This window comes from Macaca thibetana, chromosome 6 (genome assembly GCF_024542745.1).
Source record: "Macaca thibetana thibetana isolate TM-01 chromosome 6, ASM2454274v1, whole genome shotgun sequence".
Classification (NCBI taxonomy): domain Eukaryota; kingdom Metazoa; phylum Chordata; class Mammalia; order Primates; family Cercopithecidae; genus Macaca; species Macaca thibetana.
Window position 1 is genome coordinate 35398988 of NC_065583.1, and position 27293 is coordinate 35426280.

At 39.9% G+C, this 27293-nt stretch overlaps 2 protein-coding genes across 3 annotated transcripts in view; one reads left to right on the top strand and one right to left on the bottom strand.

Moving 5' to 3' along the window:
- The window catches only part of PRELID2 (PRELI domain containing 2), a 1077378-nt gene that overhangs the window by 581125 nt on the left and 468960 nt on the right, over positions 1 to 27293 (top strand). The gene's annotated exons all lie outside the window — the stretch shown is intronic.
- The window catches only part of RBM27 (RNA binding motif protein 27), an 86990-nt gene that overhangs the window by 35845 nt on the left and 23852 nt on the right, over positions 1 to 27293 (bottom strand). Inside the window, exons 4-9 of one of the 2 annotated variants that reach the window (XM_050793992.1) lie at positions 25946 to 26037; positions 25097 to 25290; positions 23657 to 23917; positions 20817 to 21110; positions 17159 to 17293; positions 1374 to 1538 (exon numbers count right to left, since the gene is read on the bottom strand). In XM_050793992.1, the coding sequence (XP_050649949.1) occupies positions 1374 to 1538; positions 17159 to 17293; positions 20817 to 21110; positions 23657 to 23917; positions 25097 to 25290; positions 25946 to 26037 (1141 nt within the window). The remainder of the gene's footprint in view (positions 1 to 1373; positions 1539 to 17158; positions 17294 to 20816; positions 21111 to 23656; positions 23918 to 25096; positions 25291 to 25945; positions 26038 to 27293) is intronic. The other variant, XM_050793993.1, reaches the window with a different exon arrangement.

Sequence of the window (27293 nt, forward strand, 5' to 3'; positions counted from 1 at the left end):
GGAGTTCGAGACCAGCCTGACCAACATGGTGAAACCTCGTCTCTACTAAAAATACAAAAATTAGCTGGGCTTGGTGATGCACGCCTGTAATCCCAGCTACTCAGGAGGCTGAGGCAGGAGAATCGCTTGGACCCTGGAGGTGGAGGTTGCAGTGAGCCAAGATCACACCCTTGCACTCCAGCCTGGGTAGCAGAGTCAGACTCCGTCTCAAAAAAAAAAAAAAAACAAATAAAAACAAATAATTTTGCCTCAATGGTTACAGGACTATGATTATAGTTATCTGCCGAAGAATATTTTGGGGGCTTCATACTTAATTATTTTAGCTTTTGCTCTAACTTCTCTTTATAATTTTTTGTTTCTTTAAGACAACTAAAGACAGTATTTAATTGTGAGCATTCCCTCCTGATGGAAACACACTGTAATATGTCTAGCTTAAAAGTAAATCTAACATAGTTTCTTATTAAATTTCAACGTGTTGAAGAATGATACAGTTTGAAAATGATATGTAAAGTAACAGCTTCCCTGGTTATGCCAACTCTAAAAATTACATGCAATATAACATACAAAATGAATACTGCTTTATCTTTTTAAAAATGGATCAGCAAATTATGATTAAAAATTTTCAGTTACCACTTGGCACTACTGACAGAAAATCTCCTACAGTTAAGACTGCAGAAAGTTTTAAAGAAGTTACATAATCAAATGACCTTGTGCTATAAATCCTGGGAATACACAGAACACCAATTAACTTAAAAGCCCTTTAGTTAATTAAGATGAATAAGATCTAAAGGCAAAGTGAGAAAGGGTTAAAAACACCTCATGAAACACCCACAAAGCACTCCACAGATCCTTCAAAATACCTATGTCAATAGGACAAAAGAATTTTTAAGAATCGCTACATTATACACACATACAAGGGGCAAAAGGACCATACAAGGGGCAAAAGGACCATATAAGGGGCAAAAGGGAAAAAAGGACATGATCGGCAAGAAACCAGATGTTTATTTTCATTTTGTTTCAAAGAAAAATTAACCTAGTTTATTACAATGTATAACTAATCAGAAAACATTCAAGTAGATATTATTATCTTCCTATCTATCTGATTAGAAACTAGCTCAAGGAACTAGCATCACTTTGTTACCGAGGCACTGAAAGTAAATATAGAGGGCACCAGAGATGACAGATACACAGGCCTAATCATCTAGCAGCCACTAGAGACAAACCAAAGAAGCAAAGGAACAGAAAATAAAACTACCTATGAGCTTTAATGGGACTTTATGACAGCAGATCAGGATGCCAGGTCACTGCTTAGGCTGGCCAGCTTAAGGTAAAAAAGATCAGTGAGGTGGATGGCCATCTGTAGCAAAGCTTACCTGGAACCAGAGGGGTAGGGCTGGAGACTGAGGTATGGTACCCAATGGAGGATCCCATGAGGTTTCGAGGTGGCACCAAACGAGCTGCCAACAGAGGAGGCGGTGTCCCCAACTGAAGTCGCTCAGATGCAGCAGCACCATGTTCACGAGAGTACATGGGCTGTCCTACAGAGGAAAGAATAGGAGGGCAGCTGGGAATGAGAGTCACAAGCTTCTCTTAGGTGATGATGTGTTTCCTGAGACTTTGAGCCAAAAACAGAGAAATTAAACCAACAGGAATAGAAGTACAGAAAGATGTCCCTGGGATTCTTTCTAACTCAAGAAAGAACAGACATGCAACTGGTTAGGATCCATCGAGGTATAAAGAAAAGAATAAGAATTAGGTAGTATATATAATCTCCATCTTTTCTGATCTTAAGTGGAGAACACTACGTGCTAATTGTATCCAAAGCTGAACAGTGAACCATATCAGGTTATTAGAAAAAGGAGCCCTGAGCTACTAATTATACACAATTTTTCTATCCAATGAGATACGCAGGTATGAAAACTGTCATATCCATTAAAAAGAAAACCACCCCCCTCCAACCAACCCACATAATTTCAGGTTTGCACAAAATATGCTTCCATATCTAAGGGCAGAATAAAAGATAAAGGCATTAAGAACAAACCACTACCTGCATACCTTCACAAAGAATAAGAAATGCTCCAAAGAAAAAACTAAAGATAGTGAAAATGTGTTATCTCTGTGAGCACATGGGTAACAAAAATTGAGAAAGGGAAAAGGACAGGCCAGGCACAGTGGCTCACGTGACTCACGCCTGTAATCTCAGCACTTTGGGAGGCCGAGGCGGGTGGACCACGAGGTCAGGAGTTCAAGACCAGCCTGGCCAAGATGGTGAAACCCAGTCTCTACTAAAAATACAAAAATTAGCCAGGCATGGTGGCAGGCACCTGTAATCCCAGCTACTAGGGAGGTTGAGGCAAAGAACTGCTTGAACCCGGGAGGTGGAGGTTGCAGTGAGCCAAGATCATGCCACTCCAACCTAGGCGACAAAGTAAGACTCTGTCTCAAAAAAAAAAAAAAAAAAAAAAAGACAAACAGACCAGCACAGCACTGGACACATGAAATCATCCTGGATATTAAGAAGCACTTTTTGAAAGAAAACACATTTAGGATTTATATATAGGCTGACACAAGAATGCACACACAATGAAGCCAAAATCTGAAGAACGGGATTAGAAAAAGACAAGGTGTCAAGGAGCAAAATCCCTTTGGGTGTCCATTTAATAGTATCTTTTTCACTGATAACCCCATTTGAGACGTATTTATAAGATTTAGTTATTATATATGTCCAACATCAGACATTTACTATGTGACACAAGACAAAATAAAGTGGATTTTGAGGTTTTTTTTGAGACGGAGTCTTGCTCTGTCGCCCAGGCTGGAATGCAGCGGCGCTCACTGCAAGCTCTGCCTCCCAGGTTCACATCATTCTCCTGCCTCAGCCTCCCAAGTAGCTGAGACTACAGGCGCCTGCCACCACACCTGGCTAATTGTTTTGTATTTTTAGTAAAGACAGGGTTTCACCATGCTAGACAGAATGGTCTCGATCTCCTGACCTCGTGATCCACCTGCCTCAGCCTCCCAAAGTGCCACCGGGCCTGGCGTCCAGCCTTGAATTTTTTTTTATACCTGGTGAAATGTCCTTAAAAGCTGTAAAATCCCTAAATATTTTAAATGCACCTTAATAAGACAGGAAAGGAACCACTTGGTTTCATAGTAAGTCTCTAAAGGGAATATAGAGATGCTAAACTTCACTACCCTTTTCTTCCTATATAAGAAGCAAAAGAGGAAGTAACAAATCATCTGTATAACTGTGCACTTAGCATTAACCCTTTTAAAATTTACATTTCTAATGGATGTTGGGCTTAATACCTAGGTGGTAGGTTGATCTGTGCAGCAATCCACCATGGCACACATTTACCTATGTAACAAACCTGTACATCCTACATATGTCCCCTGGAACTTAAAAGTTGATGGGGAAAAAAAAAAGTACATTTAAAAAGAATCAGCTAAGTATTACACTGCAAAGCAATTTAACGTATTTTTTTTTCTTTTCTTTTTTTTTTTTTTTTTTTTTTGAGACTCTGTCACCCAGGCTGGAGTACTGCATGATCTGGGCTGCATGATCTGGGCTCACGGCAACCTCCGCCTCCCAGGTCTAAGCAATTCTCCTGCCTCAGTCTCACTCTGTCACCCAGGCTGGAGTACTGCATGATCTGGGCTCACGGCAACCTCCGCCTCCCAGGTTTAAGCAATTCTCCTGTCTCAGCCTCCCGAGTAGCTGGGATTTCAGGCGCCTGCCGCCATGCCCAGCTAATTTTTTGTATTTTTAGTAGAGGCGGGGTTTCATCATGTTGGCCAGGCTGGTCTCAAACTCCTGACCTCAGGTGATCCACACATGTTGGCCTCCCAAAATTCTGGGATTACAGGCATGAGCCACCATGCCTGGCCCAGTTTAACATATTCTCAACGAGGGGAACAAATAGTTGTAAGCACACAATCAATGGCAGAGAATTACTTGTGAAGAGTGACCTATCAGCAGAATGAAGTAGTATGTTAAAGAGAAAAACGGGGCCAGGTGCAGTGGCTGACGTCTACAATCCCAACAATTTAGGAGGCCAAGGTGTGAGGATTACTTGAGCCTAGCAGTTTGAGACCAGCCTGAGTAACATACCGAGACACTGTCTCCACTAAATATTTTAAAAATTAGCCACGTGTGGGGGTGCACGCCTGTAATCCTAGCTATTTGGGAGGCTAAGGCGGGAGAATCACTTGAGCCAGAGGGTCGAGGCTGCAGTGAGCCACGATTGTGCCAATGTACTCCAGCTTAGGTGACAGGGTGAGATGCTGTCTTTAAAAGAAAAAAATTTAATTAAAAAATAAAAATACATAAATACATAGAAAAATGGGAAGTACAATCTTAGTCTGTATGACTACTTTAAATGTATGATACATCACTCAATGTACTGAGTATATCTAATTAATAATAGCTGTCTCAAAGTAAACTGGAACCAAAAGGCTACTTTGCCAAATGTCTGTTTTTAAAACTACTGACAAAGAACATACAATTCAAATACTTTAGAAAGGCCGAGCACAATGGCTCATACCTATAATCCTAGCACTTCGGGAGGCCACGGCAGGTGGATCCCTTGAGCTCAGGAATTTCAGACCAGGCTGGGCAACATGGTAAAACCCCATCTCTACTAAAATTACAAAAATTAGCCAGGCATGATGGTGCACATCTGTAATCCCAGCTACTCTGGAGGCTGAGGCACAAGAATCACTTGAACCCAGGAGGCAGAGGTTGCAGTGAGCCGAGATCGCGCCACTGCGCTCCAGTCTGGGTGACACAGAAAGACTCTGCCTCAAAATAAAAAACAAGGCCGGGTGCGGTGGCTCACGCCTGTAATCCCAGCACTTTGGGAGGCTGAGGTGGGTGGATCACGAGGTCAGGAGTTCAAGACCAGCCTGGCCAAGATGGTGAAACCCCGTCTCTACTAAAAATACAAAAAAATTAGCCAAACGTGGTGGGTGCCTGTAATCTCAGCTACTTGGGAGGCTGAGGCAGAGAATTGCTTGAACCCAGGAGGCAGAGGATGTAGTGAGCCGAGACCGCGCCACTGTACTCCAGCCTGGGTGGCAAAGTAAGACTCCGTCTCAAAAAAAAAAAATAAAATAATAATAAATTAAAATAAAAAAACAAATACCTCAAAAAGATGGCAATTAATTCAAATGTAGCCTGACTTTCTTAAACAATTCCTACTGAGTCTCTAAATACTACTTATAAAAGCAACAGAGTTCTTTGGACAAAGGGCCAATTCTAGGTCAGGGCAGAAAATCTGTAAGATGAGCCTGGTACTTCCTTGGTATACCTTGTCCTTCCAGACGCAAGAGAGTTACCAAAGACTGGCATGTCAAAAATTAAAAAAAAAAAAAAAAAAGATCAGAAGCCAACATGAAGAGGCTCCCACTGATTAAAGATGAGACAATCTGAACATCAAAAAAGACTATAATGGAGTGAAACATATCAAGTGTTAAAAATTCATGAGTTCATAATGATACTTAAAAAGAAAAAAAACAAAAAACCAGGAGTTCCCTTTGGAAAAAACTAGGCAATCAACTCATTCTTTAAATTGATAAATGAAAGAGAATACAGCCGGGCACGGTGGCTCAAGCCTGTAATCCCAGCACTTTGGGAGGCCGAGGCGGGCAGATCACGAGGTCAGGAGATCGAGACCATCCTGGCTAACACGGTGAAACCCCATCTCTACTAAAAATACAAAAAGAAATTAGCCGGGCGTGGTGGCGGGCGCCTGTAGTCCCAGCTACTCCGGAGGCTGAGGCAGGAGAATGGCGTGAACCCGGGAGGCGGAGCTTGCAGTGAGCCGAGATCGCGCCACTGCACTCCAGTCTGGGCGACAGAGCTAGACTCCGTCTCAAAAAAAAAAAAAAAAAGAATACATACATCATGTCTCTTCTGTAAAAACTGCATTTCAGGTTAACCAAATGGTTGTTACAGTCAACTATATGGAATGCCAGCAATAAATGCAGAAGAAACTATACATTTAGAGTTTCATATACAACGGCAAATCCAGGCGATGATCAAAAACGGCTGTTGAAACCATCAAGGAAGTTTTAAAATGAATGGATCAGGATGAAAACACCTCTACACACTAATCAATATTTATAATACAGAAAAGAGACAACCAGACATCATGAGCATTATAATGTACTGTGTAGGAAGTACATAACGCTATCTATAAAATGTTCTTGCCAAAAAAAGAAAAAAAATGAATCTTATCAAATACCTAGCTCTAACTTCCAATTTACAGGGAATACAGGGGACAGAGGAATGTGTTAGATGACCCCAGAACATGAATCTGCCAAGTCTAAAATGTGAGAAAATTCTTCAGGACAAATGATCTGTTTCTTCAACAAATAAATGCCAAGGGGGGAAAAAAAAAGTAAGGAATATTTCTATAAAGACTTAAGATATCAACTAAACGTAAGGTATAACTCTGTTTGGATATAGCTTCAAATAAACCAGGTATAAAAGGGCATTTATGATACAATTGGGAAATATGAAAACTAACTGGATATTTCACAAGCAATAGTAAACTGTTACAAATTTTGGGGGGACTGTGATAATAGTACTGTGTGTATGTATGATTTTGTGTGTATGTATGTTTAATTTTTATCTTTAAAGATACATAAGTTGTTACAGATAAAATGCTGTTATGTTTGGGACTTATTCTAAAACAATCATGTCATTAAGCTAAATTTTGAGGAGTCATAAAAGAAAAACCAAAAATAAAAACTAAGGTCGGGTGTGATGGCTCACATCTGTAATCCCAGCACTTTGGGAGGCTGAGGCTGGAGGACTGCTTGAGCCCAGGAGTTTGAGACCAGCCTGGGCAACATTGGGAGCACTCATCTCTACAAAAAATTTAAAAATCAGCCATGTGTGGTGGCATGCATCTGTGCTGCCAGCTACTCATGAGGCTGAGACAGGAGGACTGCTGAGCTCAGGAGGTCAAGACTGCAGAGAGCCAAGATTATGCCACCGTACTGAAGGCTGGGTGACAGAGCAAGACTTTGTCAAAAAACAAAAACAGAAAAAACAAACCCCACAGCACTAAAATAATCGTCAGGAGTAGATTATGGATGAAGCAAGATTAACCACATTGATTAACTGTTGAAGCCAGAAATAAGTACATGGAGATTCACTACATTATACAGTCTACTTTTATGTATGTTGTATTTGAAATTTTCCATAATAATATGTTTTCTCTTTTAAATTTGAGATGAGGTCTTACTATGTTATCCAGGCTAAAGTACAGTGGCTATTCATAGGTGTGATCACAGCTCACTGCAGCTGGAACTCCTGGCCTCAAGGGATCTTCCCCTGCCTCAGTCTCCCAAGGGGCTGGGACTACAGTTACATGCCCACACGCCCAGCTACATAATAAAAAAATGTTCAATATCAAATAGGTTACAGTAATGGTGAAGATCAGTCTGTCAGAATTTATATTCATTCAGTTTAGTTTTGGTCAGGGTAGAGAGTTTCCAAACTGCAAACATCCCAAGTTCATGTTCTCATCTTAAATTGTTAATATAGGTAACATGCCTAATATCAATATTTTCAACTTCTTAATATTAACTCTAGTCAGAATAAAGACAGCCTTTATTCAACCTAAAATTTTACCCACTCTGTATAATTTTCCTGATTTTGTCTTTAAGAGTATTCACAGGAAAAAAATCATAAGTTTTAAGCTAAAAACTCAACTCCAGAAAAAATAAAAAGCTACATCTTCCCAATACTGGCCATATTTATGTGTCTTCTCAATTAGAATACAAGGTTCCTGGTACACTTGGGAAGTTCCAAGGCCTAAACAGTGCCTGATGCATAATATAAATCAAACAGTCACTTAAAGAAAAAATGAAAGCTTAAAGTACCCAAATGACAATTAAGTATTTCTTTGGATGAATATCTGTATGTTGAAACAGACAATATCACAACTAATACAACATGAATCAGACCAAACACAAGGGGGAGAAAGCCTCTAGACCAGCAGTCCCCAAGCTTTCTGACACTAGGGACCGGTTCCATGGAAGACAATTTTTCCACAATTGGCGGGAGTGGGTAGAGGTGATGACTTTAGTTTGAAACTGCTCCACTTCAGATTATCAGGCACTGGATTCTCATACAGAGTACGCAACTTAGATCTTTCGCATGTGCAATTTACAATACGGTTGGTTCTCCTATGATAATTTAATGCCACCGCGACCTGGGGGGTGGGGACCCCTGCTCTAGACAATATACAAGGACTCTATTAGACACTGACTTACTTTTCTAGCCATCAAATCCATTATTCTACATAGAAATATTGTGTATGCCACAGAATTAAATGAGCAAAACTCAAATTTAGATCTATAGTGTTTTAACAATTTTATACAGTTAGTAGGAAAGTATTTTCTGAAAGATAAAGATTTATGTGAATTTATATTAAGACTGGACAGTTATCTTCAACCTAAGAATCAGTCTCTAGAATCCAGGATGTTACCTACTACTCTTACTTTTTCACACATCCAGTACAATGAACAAACTTAGCAGTTAGAAAATATCTTTACTATGCTTCTTCAAGAAGCAGAACAGACCAAAAGCAAGGTAGAAAAGAGAGTATATTTTACTTAATAATAGTCTTGTAAAAGCCAAAGTATATACTGAGTTGGTGAGTTAAAACTTGGAGGCTGCAGTGGTACAGCTCTTTACGATTTTATCTAGCAAGTTCTCTGGTCTCCTTTCTAGCAAGTTCTCTGGTTCTTCTTTCTCTAAGAAACCCCCACGCAAAAAAAAAAAAAAAAAAAAAAAAAATTAGGGGTCCAAATGCAATGCCTCAGGTCTGTAATCCAAGCACTCTGGTAGGCCAAGGTGAGAGGACTGCTCCAGGCCAGGAGTTTGAGACCATCTTAGGCAACACAGCAACTCTCTACAAAAAATTTCAACATTAGCTGGGCATGGTGTGGCATGTGCCTGTACAGTCTAGTTATTTGGGAGGCTGTGGTGGGGTGACCACTTAAGCCCAGGGGTTCAAGGCTGCAGTGAGCTAGAATCACGCCACTACACTCCACCCTGGGCAACAGAGCAAGACCCTGTTTCTAAAAAAAAAAAGTAAATAAATAAATGTTTTTATAATTGGGGTAAGCTGGGCGTGGTGGCTTATGCCTGTAATCCCAGCACTTTGGGGGACTAAGATGGGGGGACAGCTCAAGCCCAGGAGGTCAAGGCCAGCCTCAGCAACACAGAAAGATCTCATCTTTATAAATAATTTAAAAAATCAGCTGGGCATGGTGGCGCATGCCTGTGGTCCCGACTACTCAGGAGGCTGAGGTAGGAGGATTTCCAGAGTCTGAAAGGTTGAGGCTACAATGAGCCATGATGCCACCACCCTCTAGCTGGGCAGCACAACAAGACTCTGTCTCAAAAAGAAATAAAGAGGGCGGGGGCACGGGAAAATTTTAAGTACTTCAGAGGAAATAGTTGATTGTTAACAGTTGACTGCTGTCTTTACACAAAATTCCAAATACAGTTCGTTATTTAAGTTATTTTCACAGGGTCTATGACATTTTAACTCAAGAAAAGTAACAAAATTTCAAAGTCTTTTCTAAATTATAATCAATTTTTTTTTTTTTTTTTTTTAAGACAGGGTCTTACTTCTCTCTGCTGTCCGGACTAGAGTATAATGGCACTATCTGCAGCCTTGAACTCCTGGGCTCAAGCAATCCTCCCAACCTTGGCCTTTGAATGTGCTGGGATTACAGGGGTAAACCACTGCATCCAGCCAGTATTAACTTTACCAGGAACTGTGTATATCCTATTCAGTTTTACAATCAGGTAATTCTATTTCTTATTTTAACATCCAACTTTTCTTTCTCCAAAACAAGTGACAACCGCAGCCTAAATGAGTGCTTTATTTCTCACAGAATTAGTTCCTTTGTTACCTGGGGGTTTTTTTTTTTAGCTGTAATAGCAAAATAGTGTAATGAGTTTTCATTTTGTGGATTTTTTAAAATCTATTTCTTTCCCACTATTAGATTTTTAGATTCTTGGATGACCATTTCTTATTTATCTGTATATTCCTAGTACCTAACATTGAGCAGACTCCAACTCCTACCTTCAAAAATCCAGATTTCGCTTTTCTGTGTTTACTTTGGGTCCTTATTGACATAATTTGTACAACTAAACACCATTTGATATGCATTTTCACCTGTATTTTCTGGCTGTGAATTTTAACATTAATTTTAATAACAATAAAATATCCATGACTTACCAAACTTTCCCAACTTGTTTAACTTTTAAGATAGCTCAAGTTCTCATTACACACTGAAAACATACATATAGCTTTTTACTTTATTTGAACCAAACTTCTAATCTTTTTGAAATTACCAATTATAGTATAAGTTGAGTATCCCATATCCAAAAGGTTTGAGACCAGAACTGTTTCAGATTTCAGATTTTTTCATTTTTGAATCTCTGAATTATAGTTACTGGCTGAACATCACGAATCTTAAAATCCAAAATCCAAAATGCTTCAATGAGTAATTCCTTTCAGCATCATACTGGCACTCAGAAAGTTTCTAATTTTGGAGCATTTCAGACAGGGAATGCTTGACCTGTATTTAGAAAAATAAACTTGAACAATGTGAAGGATTCAATTGTCTGACTTAAACACAAAAATATTTTTAAAACTATTTTATTTTATTTATTTTTTTGAGACGGCGTTTCGCTCTTGTTGCCTAGGCTAGAGTGCAACGGCGCAATCTCAGCTCAGTGCAACCGCTGCCTCCCAGGTTCAAGTGATTCCCTGGCCTCAGCCTCCCCAGTAGCTGGAATTACAGGCACCTGCCACCACAACCAGCTAATTTTTGTATTTTTAGTAGAGATGGGATTTCACCATGTTGATCACGCTGGTCTCAAACTCCTGACCTCAGGTGATCTGCCTGCCTTAGCCTCTCAAAGAGATGGGATTACAGGCATGAGCCACCACTCCCAGCTCAAAAACTATCTTAAAATCAACTGAATAGAAAAATATTAAAAACTTATTAGAAAAGTTAATAGAAGGATATTAAAAACTGAGGCCAAGAGTGGTGGCTCACCCCTGTAATCCCAGCACTTTGGGAGGCTGAGTCGGGAGGATCACCTGAGGTCAGGAGTTTCAAACCAGCCTAGCCAACATGGTGAAACCCTGTCTTTACTAAAAATACAAAAAAAATTAGCTGGGCTTGGTGGTGTGTGCCTGTAATCCCAGCTACTGGGGAGGCTGAAGCAAAAGAATTGCTTGAAACCAGGAGGCGGAGGCGGAGGCTGCAGTGAGTTGAGATCGCACCACTGCACTCCAGCCTGGGCAACAGAGCAAGACTCTGTCTAAAAATAAATAAATAAATAAACTTATGCCTGACAAACTATACTACACATCTCCCCCTTTTTAATGTTTAGATTATCAGGAACTCTACTAGTTTTCAAAATTTCTCTATAAATTTTAGAATCAGATTTGATAAGAAAGAAAACCACACATTTCTCTGCATAGCAGACTTCTGAAGTGTTCAATATGAATATTCTATAACTTTCAAAATATTCAGTTGCCAACCAATCAAATCTGTTTATCAATACTGATGCAGCATAGAAGACAATCCTCTAAAGCAGTAATTCACAAATGCTAATGGGAAATTATCACCTTTTATTGGTCTAAGACAAAAATGGGGGGAAAATGTAGTGTTATTTCATGAAATCAAATATTAAAAGATTGAGTCAGGCATAGTGGCTCATGCCTATAATCCTACCCACTTTGGGAGGCCAAGGCAAGAGAACTGCTTAGACACCCAGCCTGGGCAAGACAGCAAAACCCTGCCTCTATATACAAAAGATTTTTTTTTTGTTTAATTAAAAGATTGTCCTTGAGGTCGGGTGTGATGGCTCACACCTGTAATCCCAGCACTTTGGGAGGCTGAGGCGGGAGTATCAATTGAGCCCACAGTTTGAGACCAGCCTGGGCAACAAAGCAAGAACCTGTGTCTACTAAAAATTTCAAAACTTTTAAATAAATTTTTTTTAAAATTGTCCTTTATTCTGAGATTATGTCCTTTCTTCAGTTTAAAAATGTATTTTTAAAATTAAAGTAAGATATTTTCATATACAGACCTTAACCTGCCAAAATAAGAAACTGCTAACTGTACTGGTCCCAAGAATTTTCTTAGAAATGTTACCAGTCTTAAATGAGTTTAGAGGCTGGGCACGGTGGCTCACACTTATAATCCCAGCACTTTGGGAAGCTGAGGCAGGCAGATAACTTGAGGCCAAGAGTTTGAGACTTGCCTGGCCAACATGGCGAAACCCTATTTGTACTAAAAATACAAAAATTAGCTGGGCATGGGGGCCCACAACTGTAGTCCCAACTACCCAGGAGGCTGGGGCACAAGCTTAAACCTGGGGGGTAAAGGTTGCGCCACTGCACTCCAGCCTGGGCAACAGAGCAAGACTGTCTCAAAAAAAATAATAATTTGGAAATACAGTTCTCAAAAGCCTTTACTCATCTATCACAAAATAGTCTTACTTTTAAATAAAACAGAAAAATGGATTTCAAAAAACATGAGATCTAATTAATCTTATTCACCTTGGCTCCCTAGTGTCTGGCATGATGCCTGACACATAGTAGACATTCAACAAATATTTGCCAAATTAATTTATTTATTAAGCTAAGTCACTGAAATAAATGGCAACTGCCAGATTTTTAAAAATTAAAACCAAATGGAATATTTATAGAGTGAGTCACAATGTTAAATTTAACAATATAAAAATAAATGGTAATTGCCAGATTTTTTTAAAATTAAAAAGATGGAATTTTTATCATGAGTCATAATACCAAATTTAACAGCATAAAAATATGCCATCTGCTACACACTCTGGAATAAATAGTCCACTTTTTCATATTTACAAGTCCAAAAGGCAAACAATATTAAGAGCTGATTCAGGGGGAAATAGATAAAAGAGGCTTCGCTATAAATTGATAACGGCTGAAACTGAGGGATAAGTACAAAGAACTTCATTATACTGGGTACACCGGAGTTCAATATACTGTCCTCTTTACTTTTATATATATTTGAGATTTCCCATAATTAAAAAATAAGTAACAAACATGTTCTATGAAAAGATACTATAGCCATCAGAATAGAGAGAGATACTAAGTATGAAACAGGAAAAACAATTACTTAAGTATCAAATGTGATTTCTGTTCTGTAGAAGCTCAGTTGAATGTAAGATTTACATATATTAAAAAAAATCAAACAGTAGGCCTATATATATGTCATTATGTAATAAATGCTTTTTGGTATTGTAAAAGTTTAAAACAGAGCAATAGGCAAGGCACAGAGGTTCATGCCTGTAATCCCAGCACTCTGAGAGGCCAAGGCGGGCAGATCACCTGAGGTCAGGAGTTTGAGACCAGCCTTGCCAACATGGTGAAACCCCATCTCTACTAAAAATACAAAAATTGGCCAGGTGTGGTGGTGGGCACCTGTAATCCCAGCTAACTGGAGGCTGAGGCACAAGCATCACTTGAACCTGGGAGGCAGAGGTTGCAATGAGCTGAGATTTCACCACCGCACTCCAGCCTGGGTAACAAAGTGAGACTCTGTCTAGATAGATAGATAGAAAGAAGAGAGCAATAATGTCTTCCAAGTATACTTAGAATTTGGGCCTAGAAAGAGGTGAAGACAGAGTATATTGGTAGGAAAGAAGATGGGGGCGGGGGGAGTTGAGTCATGACATGGGCACAGAAAGGGTATAATTGGCATGACCAGAGAAGGTGCATGTTGAAGAACAGTGGACAAAGATTGCCAAGAAGGAAGAGGTAGATTATTGAAAGAGTTAAAGGCCAGTAACGGTGGCTCATGCCTGTAATCCCAACCCTTTGGGATGCTCAGGTGGGAGAAACATGAGCCCAGAAATTTGAGACCAGCCTGAGAAACATAGTGAGACTCCATCTCTATAAAAAAATTTTTTAAATTAGCCGGGTGTGGTGGCACATGCCTGTGGCCCCAGCTATTTGGGTGGCTGAGGTAGGAGGATCACTTAGCCTGGAAGGTTGAGGTTGCAGTGAGCCAAGATGGCAGCACTGCACTTCAGCCTGGGGAATAGAGTGAGACCCTGTCTCAAAAAAAAAAAAAAAAAAAAAAAAGTCCAGGAGTGGCAGCTCACACTTGTAATCCCAGCACACTTTGCAAGGCCAAGGCGGCCAGATCACTTGAGGCCAGGAGTTTGACACCTAGCCAACATGACAAAACCCTGTCTCTACTAAAAATACAAAAAGATTAGCTGGGTATAGTGATACATTCCTATAATCCCAGCTACTCGGGAGGCTGAGGCATAAGAATTGCTTGAACCCGAGAGGCAAAGCTTGCAGGGAGTTGAGACTGCATCACTGCACTCCAGCCTGGGTGACAGAGCAAGACTTTGTCTCAAAAAAAAGAAAAAGACAAAAAAAAAAAAGGAGTTAGAAGCCCTAGAGAGGGGTTTATTGATGGCTCAGAAAGAAATGGTAGCCACCAAAAAGTTCTCTTAAGGAACTTTCATGGTTGGATTTCTCAGGAAAATTAGCTCAGTAGCATTATGTGGTATGACTTAAGGAAGTTAAACATAAAACATAATGGTGTGAAGTAGGCTGCAGTAACAATCCAAATGTGAGGTGATCTAGAGTGGATGAGGGCACAGGCCAAAGAAGAAATAGAAACGGATACTTCAAAGAAAAAAGATATTTTGATTAACTAGATGTAAAAAAGCAAAGCAATAAGTCAGACCTGTGAAGGTTTCAATTCTAGACATTAGGTGGGTGTTATTCCATTGACAAAAACAGGGATGGTCGAAGGTACAGATTTAAGAAGTTAATATATTTGATTTCAGAGTTTGAAATTTCAGGAAACAATAATAACTACAATAATATACTAATGAATCCTTATAGCTTACTAGTGGCTAGGCACTTTTTTAGATGCTTTAGATGTACTAATTTATTCCTCAAAACAACCTTAATGAGGTAATATTACTCTCATTTTAAAGAAGAGGAAATTGAGCTACAGAGAGGCTAAGCAACTTACTCAAGGTCACAAAGATAGTAAATGATAAAACCAGGATTTGAAACTGGGCTTAACAAGTTTGCTGAATTGCCTCTCCAAGACATGAAAGACATACAGAAATGTTTAGGATGCAAAACAAACTTTATGATAAACACAGTTACATAAAAGATGAACATATCCATAAAGTTACCTGGCCTTGTAAAAAAAAAAAAAAAAAAAAAAAAAACTTCTAATTTGACATTTTTAATAACCAACTACCTTTTAAAAAAATGTTTTTGAAGAAAGTAATTTTTTAAAGCTTTAGTAAACAATAAAACACCTAAGAAATAAAAGAGAATTAGGATTCAAGAAAAATGGTTTTTTGTTTGTTTGTTTTGTTTTTTCCTGAGACAGAGTTTTGCTCTGTCACCCAGGCTGGAGTGCAGTGGTGCGATCTCAGCTCACTGCGACCTACGTCCAGGTACAAGCGATTCTCCTGCCTCAGCCTCCTGAGTTGCTGGGACTACAGGCATGCTCCATCATGCCCAGCTAATTTTGCATTTTTAGTAGAGACAGGGTTTCTCCATGTTGGTAAGACTGGTCTCGAACTCCCAGCCTCAGGTGATTTGCCCACCTCGGCCTCCCAAAGTGCTAGGATTACAGGAATGAGCCACTGTGCCAGGCCCAAGAAAAATGTATAATTACAATTAAATGTGAATGTCACAAACAGCCTAAATACAGAATATTACAATTTAAATGATGCTCTCTATCTTCATTTCAGTATGCAAGTTAATTATTAGGCATATTTAACCCGCTCTTTTGTATACTTCTTAGGAGATATATCTTACATTTTAGAAAATCAATAGGATAAACAATTTTTTTTTTTTTTTTTTTTTTTTTTTTTTTTTTGAGACGGAGTCTCGCTCTGTCGCCCGGGCTGGAGTGCAGTGGCCGGATCTCAGCTCACTGCAAGCTCCGCCTCCCGGGTTTACGCCATTCTCCTGCCTCAGCCTCCCGAATAGCTGGGACTCCAGGCGCCCGCCACCTCGCCCGGCTAGTTTTTTGTATTTTTTTTTTAGTAGAGACGGGGTTTCACCGTGTTAGCCAGGACGGTCTCGATCTCCTGACCTCGTGATCCGCCCACCTCGGCCTCCCAGAGTGCTGGGATTACAGGCTTGAGCCACCGCGCCCGGCCAGGATAAACAATTTTTTAAAAAAGCATCAAAATAAGCCGGGCGCGGTGGCTCACGCCTGTAATCCCAGCACTCTGGGAGGCCGAGGCGGGCGGATCACGAGGTCAGGAGATAGAGACCATCCTGGCTAACACGGTGAAACCCCGTCTCTACTAAAAATGCAAAAAATTAGCCGGGCGAGGCAGCGGGCGCCTGTAGTCCCAGCTACTCGGGAGGCTGAGGCAGGAGAATGGCGTGAACCCGGGAGGCGGAGCTTGCAGTGAGCCGAGATCGCGCCATTGCACTCCAGCCTGGGCGACTAAGCGAGACTCTCTCAAAAAAAAAAAAAAAAGCATCAAAATAAATTTCCTTTAGAAGGACTTGACATTAGGCTGGGCACAGGTGATTCACACCTGTAATCCCAGCACTTTGGGAGGCCAAGGCAGGTAGATCACATGAGGTCAGGAGTTTGAGACCAGCCTGGCCAACATGGTGAAACCCCATCTCTACTAAAAATACAAAAATTAGCTGGGCACGGTGGCACGTGCCTGTTGTCCCAGCTACTTGGGAGGCTGAGGCAAGAGAATCAGTTGAACCTGGAAAGCAGAGGTTGCAGTGAGCAGAGACTACGCCACTGCACTCCAGCCTGGGTGACAGAGAGACTCCATCTCAAAAAAATAAAAAGGAGAGAATAAATGTTACTACTCCATGGCAGAGTAAAATTCTCCGAAACAGAAAGCCCTGCCTTTCTCTCCCATATCACACAAAATTAAAATATGTCTATATAGCACAAACACATGATAAACTGTATTGTGAATACAAATATAATTTTTAGAATCGATAAGAACAGAAACTATTTACAATGTTTTAAAGGGTAATACTGATATGAGACAACTTGGCTTTTCTATACCCTGTCAATTTTAAGTCAAACAACATGTACTTACGTTCTGAAACTGTGTAAAGGAGGTTCTGGGGCAAAGGAGGAGGTAGTCTTGTTCCCACTGATGCAAGATTGGGCACTGCACTTGTCCCAGGCTGGTCACGGCTGTTTATCAAGCTTGATTGTGTTATGGGTGGTCCTACATACAGATAACAAAAAGTGAAAAGTACAGCATTAATATTTCCTCATACAAGTACCAGGCCAGGAGCAGTGGCTCACACCTGTAATTCAGAACTTTGGGAGGCCAAGGCAGGCGGATCACCTAAGGTCAGAAGTTCAACACCAGCCTAACCAACATGGAGAAACCCCGTCTCTACTAACAATACAAAAATTAGCAGGGCGTGGTGGCACATGCCTGCAATTTCCAGCTGCTTAGGAGGCTGAGGCAGGAGAATCACTTGAATCTGGGAGGCGGAGGTTGCAGTGAGCCGAGATCGCACCATTGCACTCCAGTCTGGGCAACAAGAGCAAAACCCTGTCTCAAAAAAATAATAATAATAAAAAAAAAAATACCATTGTAGGCCAGGCATGGTGGCTCATGCCTGTAATTCCAGCACTTTGGGAGGTCCAGGCAGGCAGATCACTTGAGGTCAAAAGTTCGAGACCAGCTTGACCAACATGATGAAACCCCATCTCTACTAAAAGTACAAAAATAAGCTGGGTGTGGTGGCATACGCCTGTAATCCCAGCTACTTGGGAAGCTGAGGCAGGAGAATCACTTGAACGTGGGAGGTGGAGGCTGCAGTGAATCGAAATCACGCCACTGCATACCAACCTGGGCAACAGAGAAAGACTTCGTCTTAAAATAAAGAAAAAAATACCATACTAGTACTAACTTGGATGCTCATTTAAAATACCTAATTTGGCTCTGAACAGAATTAAGGAATTTGATATATGCAAGCTTAAGCACTGCGAGTTGTATAATTAATTAAAAGAACATTACTTGTTCTAGAACAGACAAATCTAAGGTGAAAAAAGGCAGGACAGGTTGCCTCTATGGGTGAAGGTGGAGAATGGCTGAGAAGAGGCTTCAGGAAACTTTCTAGGGTGATGGTAAAGTTCTACAGAATTCAAGTTAATGATAAGCATGCTTATTAAGTGTACTGATGTCTGCAACACACTGTGAAAAGCATGAACAGTAAAAATGAGAAACGGAAAAGTATGTGCTAACATAAATACAGTAAATGCTAATTGTAGAACCTGGATGGTAAGTACACAAGTACAATTCCTTCAACTTTTCTATTTGTTTCAAACTTTTCATAGCAAAATGTCAGGAGAAATGGTATTCTTGAATTTAACTTTTAAATAGATATGTTCCCACATTGAGATAATGTTCTTTATTTTAGAATTTCCATATATAAAACGATGTTGCTTTATCTGGGAAATAAAATCTCAGCTTGAGCTTCACAATTATACTGTTTATGTGATTATATTAAATATTCACATATGGGCTGGGCATGGTGGCTCACGTCTGTAATCACAGAACTTTGGGAAGCTGAGGAGAGCAAACTGCTTGAGACCAGGAGTTCAAGATCAGCCTGGGGAACATGGTGAACGCTGTCTCTACAAAAACGTCCAAAAAACTTTAGCCAGGCATGGTGGCACACGCCTGTAGTCCTACAGGAGGTTAAGGTGGGAGGATCCCTTTAAGCCTGGGAGGCAGAGGTTGCAGTGAGCCGTGAGCCAAGATCTCCCCACTGCACTCCAGCCTAGGGCACAGAGTGAGATCTTGTCTCAAAAAAAAAAAAGAAAAGAAAAGAAAAAAAAATCACAAATGCTACGTTTAAAAAAAAAAAAAACATGTTTCTATAGGCCAAACATATGCATTAAATCCCTCCAAACATTTACCAACTTTAATAATAAAACATATCCGTTTATTTTTTAGGGACAAGGTCTTGCTCTGTCATACAGGCTGCAGTGCAGTGAGGCCATCACAGCTCACTGCACCCTTGACTTCCTGGACTCAAACAATCCTCCCACTCCAGCCTCCCAAGCAGCAGAGACTACATGCACCCCCCGACATGCCTGGCTAATTTTTGTGTTTTTTGTAAAGCCAGGGTTTTGCCATGTTGCCAAGGCTGGTCTCAAACTCATAAGCTCAAGTGATCTGCCAGCCTCAGCCACCCAAAGTGTTGGAATTACAGGCATGCACCACTGTGCCAGGCCATGAAATGTATATCCTACAGAAAACTTTACTGCAGGGAAGCTCAGGATCATGCTAAACCATTTTTATAATTTCTGTAATTATAATTCTATAATTGAGTCTATAATTTCAAAATAAAATGTTAAAAAGAAATTCATCAAAAGTACTGCTTAAACTGAACAGCGATATTTCTAAAAATAAAAATTTGCCATCTTTATTTATTTTTGAGGCAGGGTCTGGCTCTGTCACCCAGGCTGGAGTGGAGTGGTGCAATCTCAGCACACTGCAACCTGTCTCCCAGGCTCAAGCCATTCTCCCACCTCAGCATCCCAAGTAGCTGGGACTACGGGTACACACCACCATGCCTGGCTAATTTTTCTATTTTTTCTAGAGATGGGGTTTCGCCATCTTGCCCAGGCTGGCCTCAAACTCCAGAGTTCAAGTGATCCACCCACCTCAGCCTCCCAAAGTGCTGGGATTACAGATACAAGCCACCATGCCCAGCCTAATTTGCCATCTTTTAATGTTAAATGTCTTCAAGCAGATAACGTTTTATATCTTTGCATACATGAAAACAATTCATTCCATAATTTTTTCAATTACTTTTTAAAAATTTAGTCTTACTTCTATTTCTACTATGTTGGCAACTGTTAATAATGCTTTTTAAATGCCCATTTTAAAACATTTCTTACTCCTAATTTTGGTGGACGTGATAATGGCATATTGATTTTTTTTTTTTTAATAACAAAAACAAAAAGTCCTTATCAGAAAGGAGATCCATACCGAAGTACATACTGGTGAAGTGACATGACATTTAGAATTTACTCCAGCAAAAAACCAACCAACCCAAAAAAAGTTTATGGGAGAGAAGGGAAAATAAATGAGACAAAACAGCAGAATATTGATCATCATTGAGGCCGGATGATGGTACATGCAACACACATACTATTCTACTTCTAAAAATGTCCTTAATAAAAAAATTTTTTTTTTAATATTATTTCAATATTCTTGAAGGGATTTTCTTTAGAGACTGGAAAATTTCGTAAAATTGCTAACATGTTTTTTCTCTGACATCTTAAAAACTAGCTTTCTTGGCCAGGCGTGGTGGCTCATGCCTGTAATCCTAGCACTTCGGGAGGCCAAGGCGGGAGAGGATTGCTTGAGGCCAGGAGTTCAAGACCAATCTGGCCAACATAATGAGACCCTGTCTCTAAAAAAAAACTAAATAAAAATAAACAAATAAATACTGGCTTTCTTAAGATGAGAACTAGATTTGACTAGAGGTCAATACAGGTTAGGCCACTACACACAAAATTTACACTGTGGTAATACAAACAACACTACGCAATAATGGATGGAAAAAAGAAAAAAATAGCATCTTAATTATGGGAATATATTCCAAATTATATTATTACTCTATTTCTCAAACACTTTAAAGAAGTGTCAAGTTAGCTAAAAGGGATGGGGTTCTTCTAAATAGAACACTAAAGAAAGAAAAATTCAACTAATATATACTTACTTGGTATGGGAAGCACAACAGATGGTGGAGGCTGACCATGTCCTTGGGGAACAGGAAGTCTCATACTATGGCCAGGACCTGGACCTGGGCCCGGACCCGGGCCTGGACCTGGGCCTGGGCCTGGGCCTGGACCTGGCATTGGAGGCATTAACATTCCAGGAGGTGGTGGAGGAGGAAGCCCAGGAGGAGGGGGTGGGAAAGGAATCATACTTGGCAGAGCAACTTCATCAACAACTAGGGGATCATTTCCATGATCAAACTGACAAAGGTCACCAAGTACACAAAATCCTCTTTCTGTGGAATAAAAAATAAAAAAGGAATCTTATTATCATCTACTTAGAGTTCAGAAAACAACAAAACATGTCCCTGAAAACCCCACCAATCTCATTTACAAAGTAGTTTTCTCCAAGGAATCCAAAGTCTCAGTGTTACTCTGTTAAGCATCACGTATCCCCAAGGTAGAGGCAGATGTACTCTCTACTTTTTATACTATGATACTATGACTTGTTGAGACGGCAAATAAAAGAGTCAAGAACAGGTTACCAACTACCATTATACTAAACCATTTGCAATTAAGTTTTCATAATAAAAACTCAGATATTTTAAGCGAATATCAATTTAGCAAAGGCTTGGGGTAGGGGAGAATAAGGGCATTGATCTAGATTATTTACTCTCAATCTATTCTCATTATTCTAAAGCAACCATTATTGCTGCATCTGGAAGCTGAAACTTTCAAATATTCAGGTGGACATTATGTACCAGGTTATCATTTGCAGTACTGTTCATAGTAGAAAAATAATAGAAACATCCCAAACATACATCAATAAAGAATAAGTTAAACACGTTTGTACATAAAGAATACTAAGAAGTAGGGCTGGGCGCAGTGGCTCACACCTGTAATATCAGCACTTTGGGAGGCTAAGGCAGGCAGATCACCAGGTCAAGAAATTGAGACCATCCTGACCAACATGGTGAAACCCCATCTCTACTAAAAATACAAAAATTAGCTGGGTGTGGTGGCATGCGCTTACAGTCCCAGCTACTCAGGAGGCTGAAGCAGGAGAATCGCTTGAACACAGGAGGTGGAGGCTGCAGTGAGCTGAGATCACGGCACTGCACTCCGGCCTGTTGACAAGAGCAACACTCCATTTCAAAAAAAAAAGAGAAAAAAAAGAATACTAAAAAGCCTAAATAAATATTGAGGAAGCTCTTTATGTTTTAACATAGGATGAATGCCAGGAAATACTGCTAAATGAAAAAACATTATGCAAAGTATGAGTAGTATACTAGTATTTATGTTAAAAATGTGGGGAAAATATGTGTATGTATTTGCTTACGTACATATGCACAGACTATGTTTGGAAAGATAAACAACAAATTGATAACATTACGTTGGCCTTGGGAAGGAGTACTCTGTGGCTGAGAGATTAGGGCGAGAATGAGGTAATTCTTGAATTATAATTTGACTCTATTTCCTACTTTAAAATAAGTAAAATGTAAAAACATATGCATTCTATATTTATAGAAAAAAATTATGATGTCTGTGACTTGCCTGAAATAATACAGGCCACAGAAGTGAGTGGGAGTATACATTAAAACAACATTCCCCATGAGTTGGTGCCTATTTAAATGATGTAACAGATACGCTGGGGTTAAGCATACCATTTTGTCAGCGTTTATGAATATATAAATACTTCCATAATAAAAATTTAAAAGAAATACACACATACCAATTCATTCATTCAAATGGAAAGTTGGCAAATCAAACTTGTAAGTAACTTCTACAAATTCCCAGCACCAAACACTACTCAAAAAAATGATAATTCCTGGCTAGGCATGGTGGCTTACATCTGTAATCCCAGCACTTCGGGAGGCTGAGGCAGGTGGATCACCTGAGGTCAGGAGTTCCAGACAAGCCTGATCAATATGGTGGAACCCTGTCTCTACTAATACAAAAATCAGCCAGGCATGGTGGCTCACGCCTGTAATCCCAGCTACTTGGGAGGCTGAGGCAGGAAAATCGCTTGAACTTCGGAGGCAGAGGCTGCAGTGAGTCAAGATTGTGCCACTGCACACTAGCCTGGGGAACAGAGCAAGTCTGTCTCCAAAAATAAATAAATAAATAAAATTTTTTAAAATTACAATTACTAGCATCTATGAAATTTTATGGTATACTACGGTATACAGTGTTTGAAGTAACAATGAGAACAAGAAAACAAACAAAAATCTAAAAAAGGGTAAAATTTAAATATTCTCTCAATGAGAGCCAAACCATTAAATCAAACAAGTAAATAAGCATATGGCAAAAGAGATTCTCCTCCCCATTCATTCCTTTTAACAAAATTTGGACTACAGGCACGGCACAGTGGCTCACACCTATAATCCCAGTACACTGGGAGGCTGAAGTGGGCAGATCACCTGAGGTCAGGAGTTCGAGATCAGCCTGACAAAAATGGTGAAACCCTGTCTCTCCTAAAAACACAAAAGTTAGCCAGGCATGGTGGCACGCGCCTGTGTGTGACTTGCTGGAAATAATACAGGCCAGTGAAGTGAGTAAGAATACAGATTAAACAACATTCCCCATGGGTTGGTACCTACTTGAGAGGCTACTTGGGAGGCTGAGGCAGGAGAATCGCTTGAACCCAGGAGATGGAGGTTGCAGTGAGCCAAGATCAAGCCACTGCACTCCATCCTGGGCGACAGAGCGAGTCTCTGTCTCAAAATAAATAAATAAAATAAAATAAAATAAACTGGACTATAACTAAAAGATATGCAATATATGCAACGTTTGCTTTGCTAGTACTTTTGGGCACAATATGAGAAAAGGTGTTGATTTTTACCATCATAATCTCTGCATCGCCTCTTTGGTGGTAGGTTTCGACCAAAAGAATTGGAAGAGCTATGATTGTTATAGTAATTAGACCAACTCTCAGTTGTGTTTTCAGAGTGGTGAGCAGGTGCGATCACTGTAACAGTGCTGGGAATAGACTGTGCCCCAGAGGAATACTGCTCAGAAGAGTTTGGAGGTGGTGCAGACACAGGTACATAGGAACTCTCCAAGTCATTCCTTTCGCTCTTAAACTTTGATCTTTCCCTGTGCTCTGTTTGGAGACAAAATTAAAAACAGAAAACAAAGAGATCAGATATTTCATGTTCTTAAACTATGTTTATTTTCTCACATAGAAAACATGAGAATGGCCGGGCGCGGTGGCTCAAGCCTGTAATCCCAGCACTTTGGGAGGCCGAGACGGGCGGATCACGAGGTCAGGAGATCCAGACCATCCTGGCTAACACGGTGAAACCCCGTCTCTACTAAAAAATACAAAAAATTAGCTGGGCGAGGTGGCGGGCGCCTGTAGTCCCAGCTACTCGGGAGGCTGAGGCAGGAGAATGGCGTAAACCCGGGAGGCGGAGCTTGTAGTGAGCCGAGATCCGGCCACTGCACTCCAGCCTGGGCGACAGAGCAAGACTCCGTCTCAAAAAAAAAAAAAAAAGAAAAGAAAACATGACAATGTTGGGTGCAGCACACCAACATGGCACATGTATACATATGTAACAAACCTGCACGTTGTGCACATGTACCCTAGAACTTAAAGTATAATAATAAAAAAAAAAGAAAACATGAGAATGTTGAATTAAACTTATCTAGCTATCCATATTTCGCACTGCTCTCTTTATTAATATATCCTAAAAGCGGGGACATCAACATGTGACATATCTTGGGCAAGAACTTACACAAAATCATCTTTTATAGTATCAACATTAGTCACACTTAAAAAAACAGTCAGCTTCTCCACAGATATTTAATAAGAAGGTTATCTAAGAACTGACTTCCAAACTTGTATCTCAGAAAATGAGTGGTTGGGATCCCAATAATCTACTTATTTTATCTTTTTAATTTTATCAACTTCAAGCACCCTTCCAGCATATCAATTACTTTTAGAAAACCAAATGAACAAAAAAGAAAAGCAGGCAACCCTCTCCCTCACATGATAGCTTTATTGATTAAAGGACATTTGTATCCATTAAACAAAATGAGTTAAGTCTAGACATGTACAATACTTGAACAGCTCCTTTTTAATCAAACTCCCTTGATTCCATCCCCAGAATAGAGCCCTGTTTTCTAACAAAATGAATACTGAGTTTCTTGAGACAATTCCAGTTTTTACATTGCTTAGACATATTAAAGGTACATCTTTCTTTAAGAGAATTTCTTGCACCCTTGTGATAGAGACAGATAAACAACTACAGAGTTTTTAGGGGGACACTCATCTACTCACCAACATTCCTATTTGGATCCCGGTCTTTGCTGCGCCCCCTACTTCGGCTTCTACTACGACTCAGGCCTCGGCTCTTACTCCGACTCTTACTCCTGCCTCTTCTCCAGTCATACTTCTCACGGTACAATTCATTCCGCTCATAGTACCGGTCATAGTCTCTCCACTTCCCGTCTTCTCTTTTTTTCTCACGTGTCCTACAATATACAGATATAAAAGCCATATGCAGGCTATAGAAACCAAGTCTGCAAACAAATCTATAGTATAATACTACTCTTGAGTCATAATATCTACGCTTTTTTAGAAAGTTGCAAAACTACCACATAATTCCTCTAATCAAATATATACAGAGGAAAAAAAAATCCCTCCTGCAATTATGGGTGGGGAGAAACGAAAAAAGGAGGTGAATCCAAAGTATGGGGAGAGATGAGCAGAGGAAAACAGAAAATTTGAACTAGAAAAGAAAAAAGGCTCAAAACAAAGTGTTCCTAAACAAAGACCAATTTTTGATGTTAGGTTGATGATTAAATATACAAGTTGTACTACTTGTCATAAAAAATGCCATGGATGATTTTAATACTGAGCACCCCTAACCAAATGGAACATTTCATTAATATTCTCTAAGGGGACTTCTCCCACCCCTGAGCTCTTGGGGAAAACACATAATAATGACTGTTTATAAAAGGAACAGAAAGTAAAACAAAGAAAAAAACAGAAAGAATGAAAGCAAGAAAGGTAACATCTTTCTTTAATGAGTTTACAGAGAGGAGTTAGTATATATATTAAAAATCCCTTGCAAGGCAACTAAAAAGTGAGTCATCAGTATCTTCCTAATTAAAGATAAACACAAACCTTCGTTCACTAGATTCTGAACGAGTCTTCTGGGGACTAGGATACTTCTTTTTTCTGCCATCTCGTTCTTCCTCTGCTGGCTCCTGAAATACCTATATGAAAATATTGATTAGAAATAAGAGTAGGGCCAGGCACGGTGGCTCACACCTGTAATCCCAACACTTTAGGAGGTCCAGGTGGGAAGACTACTTGAGGCCAGGAGATTGAGACCAGCCTGAAAAACACAGCGAGACTCCATCTCTACTAAAAATAATAAATAAAATAAGTTAGCTGGGCATGGTGGCATGCACCTGTAGTTCCAGCTATTCAGGAGGCCGATATGGGAGGACTGCTTGAACCCAGAAGTCGGAGGCTGCATTAAGCCATGATCACACCACTGCACCACAGGCTGGGCAAGAGTGAGACCCTTCTCAAAAACAAACAAAAAAAAGAAATAAGAATGGTCCCTCTTGGTTGGGCGCAGTGATTCACACCTATAATCCCAGCACTTTGGGTGGCTGGGCAGGCGGATCACTTGAGGTCAGGAGTTCTAGACGAGCACGGCCAACATGGTGAAACCCCATCTCTACTAAAAATACAAAAATTAGCCAGGCGTGGTGGCATGCACCTGTAGTCCCAGCTACTCGGGGGGCTGAGACAGCAGAATCATTTGAACCCAGGAGGCGGAGGTCGCAGTGAGCCGAAATTGCGCCATTGCACTCCAGCCTAGGCAACAGAGCGAGAATCTGTCTCCCAAAAAAAAAAAAAAAAAAAAAGGATAGTCCCTCTATAAATTATGAAATATGTCCATCTACCTAATAATATTTCTGGCGCAAGAGAGGGCACAAGTAAATACACTAAAAAAATAAAGTCAAATCATACCCAAAAGAGTTAGGCAACAGCAGAAATAAAAAAGATGCTCAGATTACTTCAACAAGCAGTAGGTTAATTTTTTAATGTTAATTTAAAGTAGGGAAAGGTAGTGTAGGAAAAGTACAAATAATTCATTCTTCAAATTAAAATAAAACAGCAAATCTCCAAGTGCCATATAGTAAAATGGTTATGTTTTCCTCATTATGAAATACATATACATATATAATTAATTTTAGTAGCTCTTCAGATTTTTTTCATAGGAAATGTTTTAGGAAAAAATGGTTAAATTAATGAATGCTATAAAACTAAGTAATTCATGTAAACTACGGAAAAATTGTATAGGAACTAATGGAAATATTAAGGTTTTCTCTCAAAGCCTAACAGTCAAAATTGACCAGAAATACAAAGAGAACAGTAATTTTTTTTTAATTTAATTTAATTTAATTTTTTTTTTGAGACCAAGTGTCAGTCTGTTGCCCAGGTTGGAGTGCAGTGG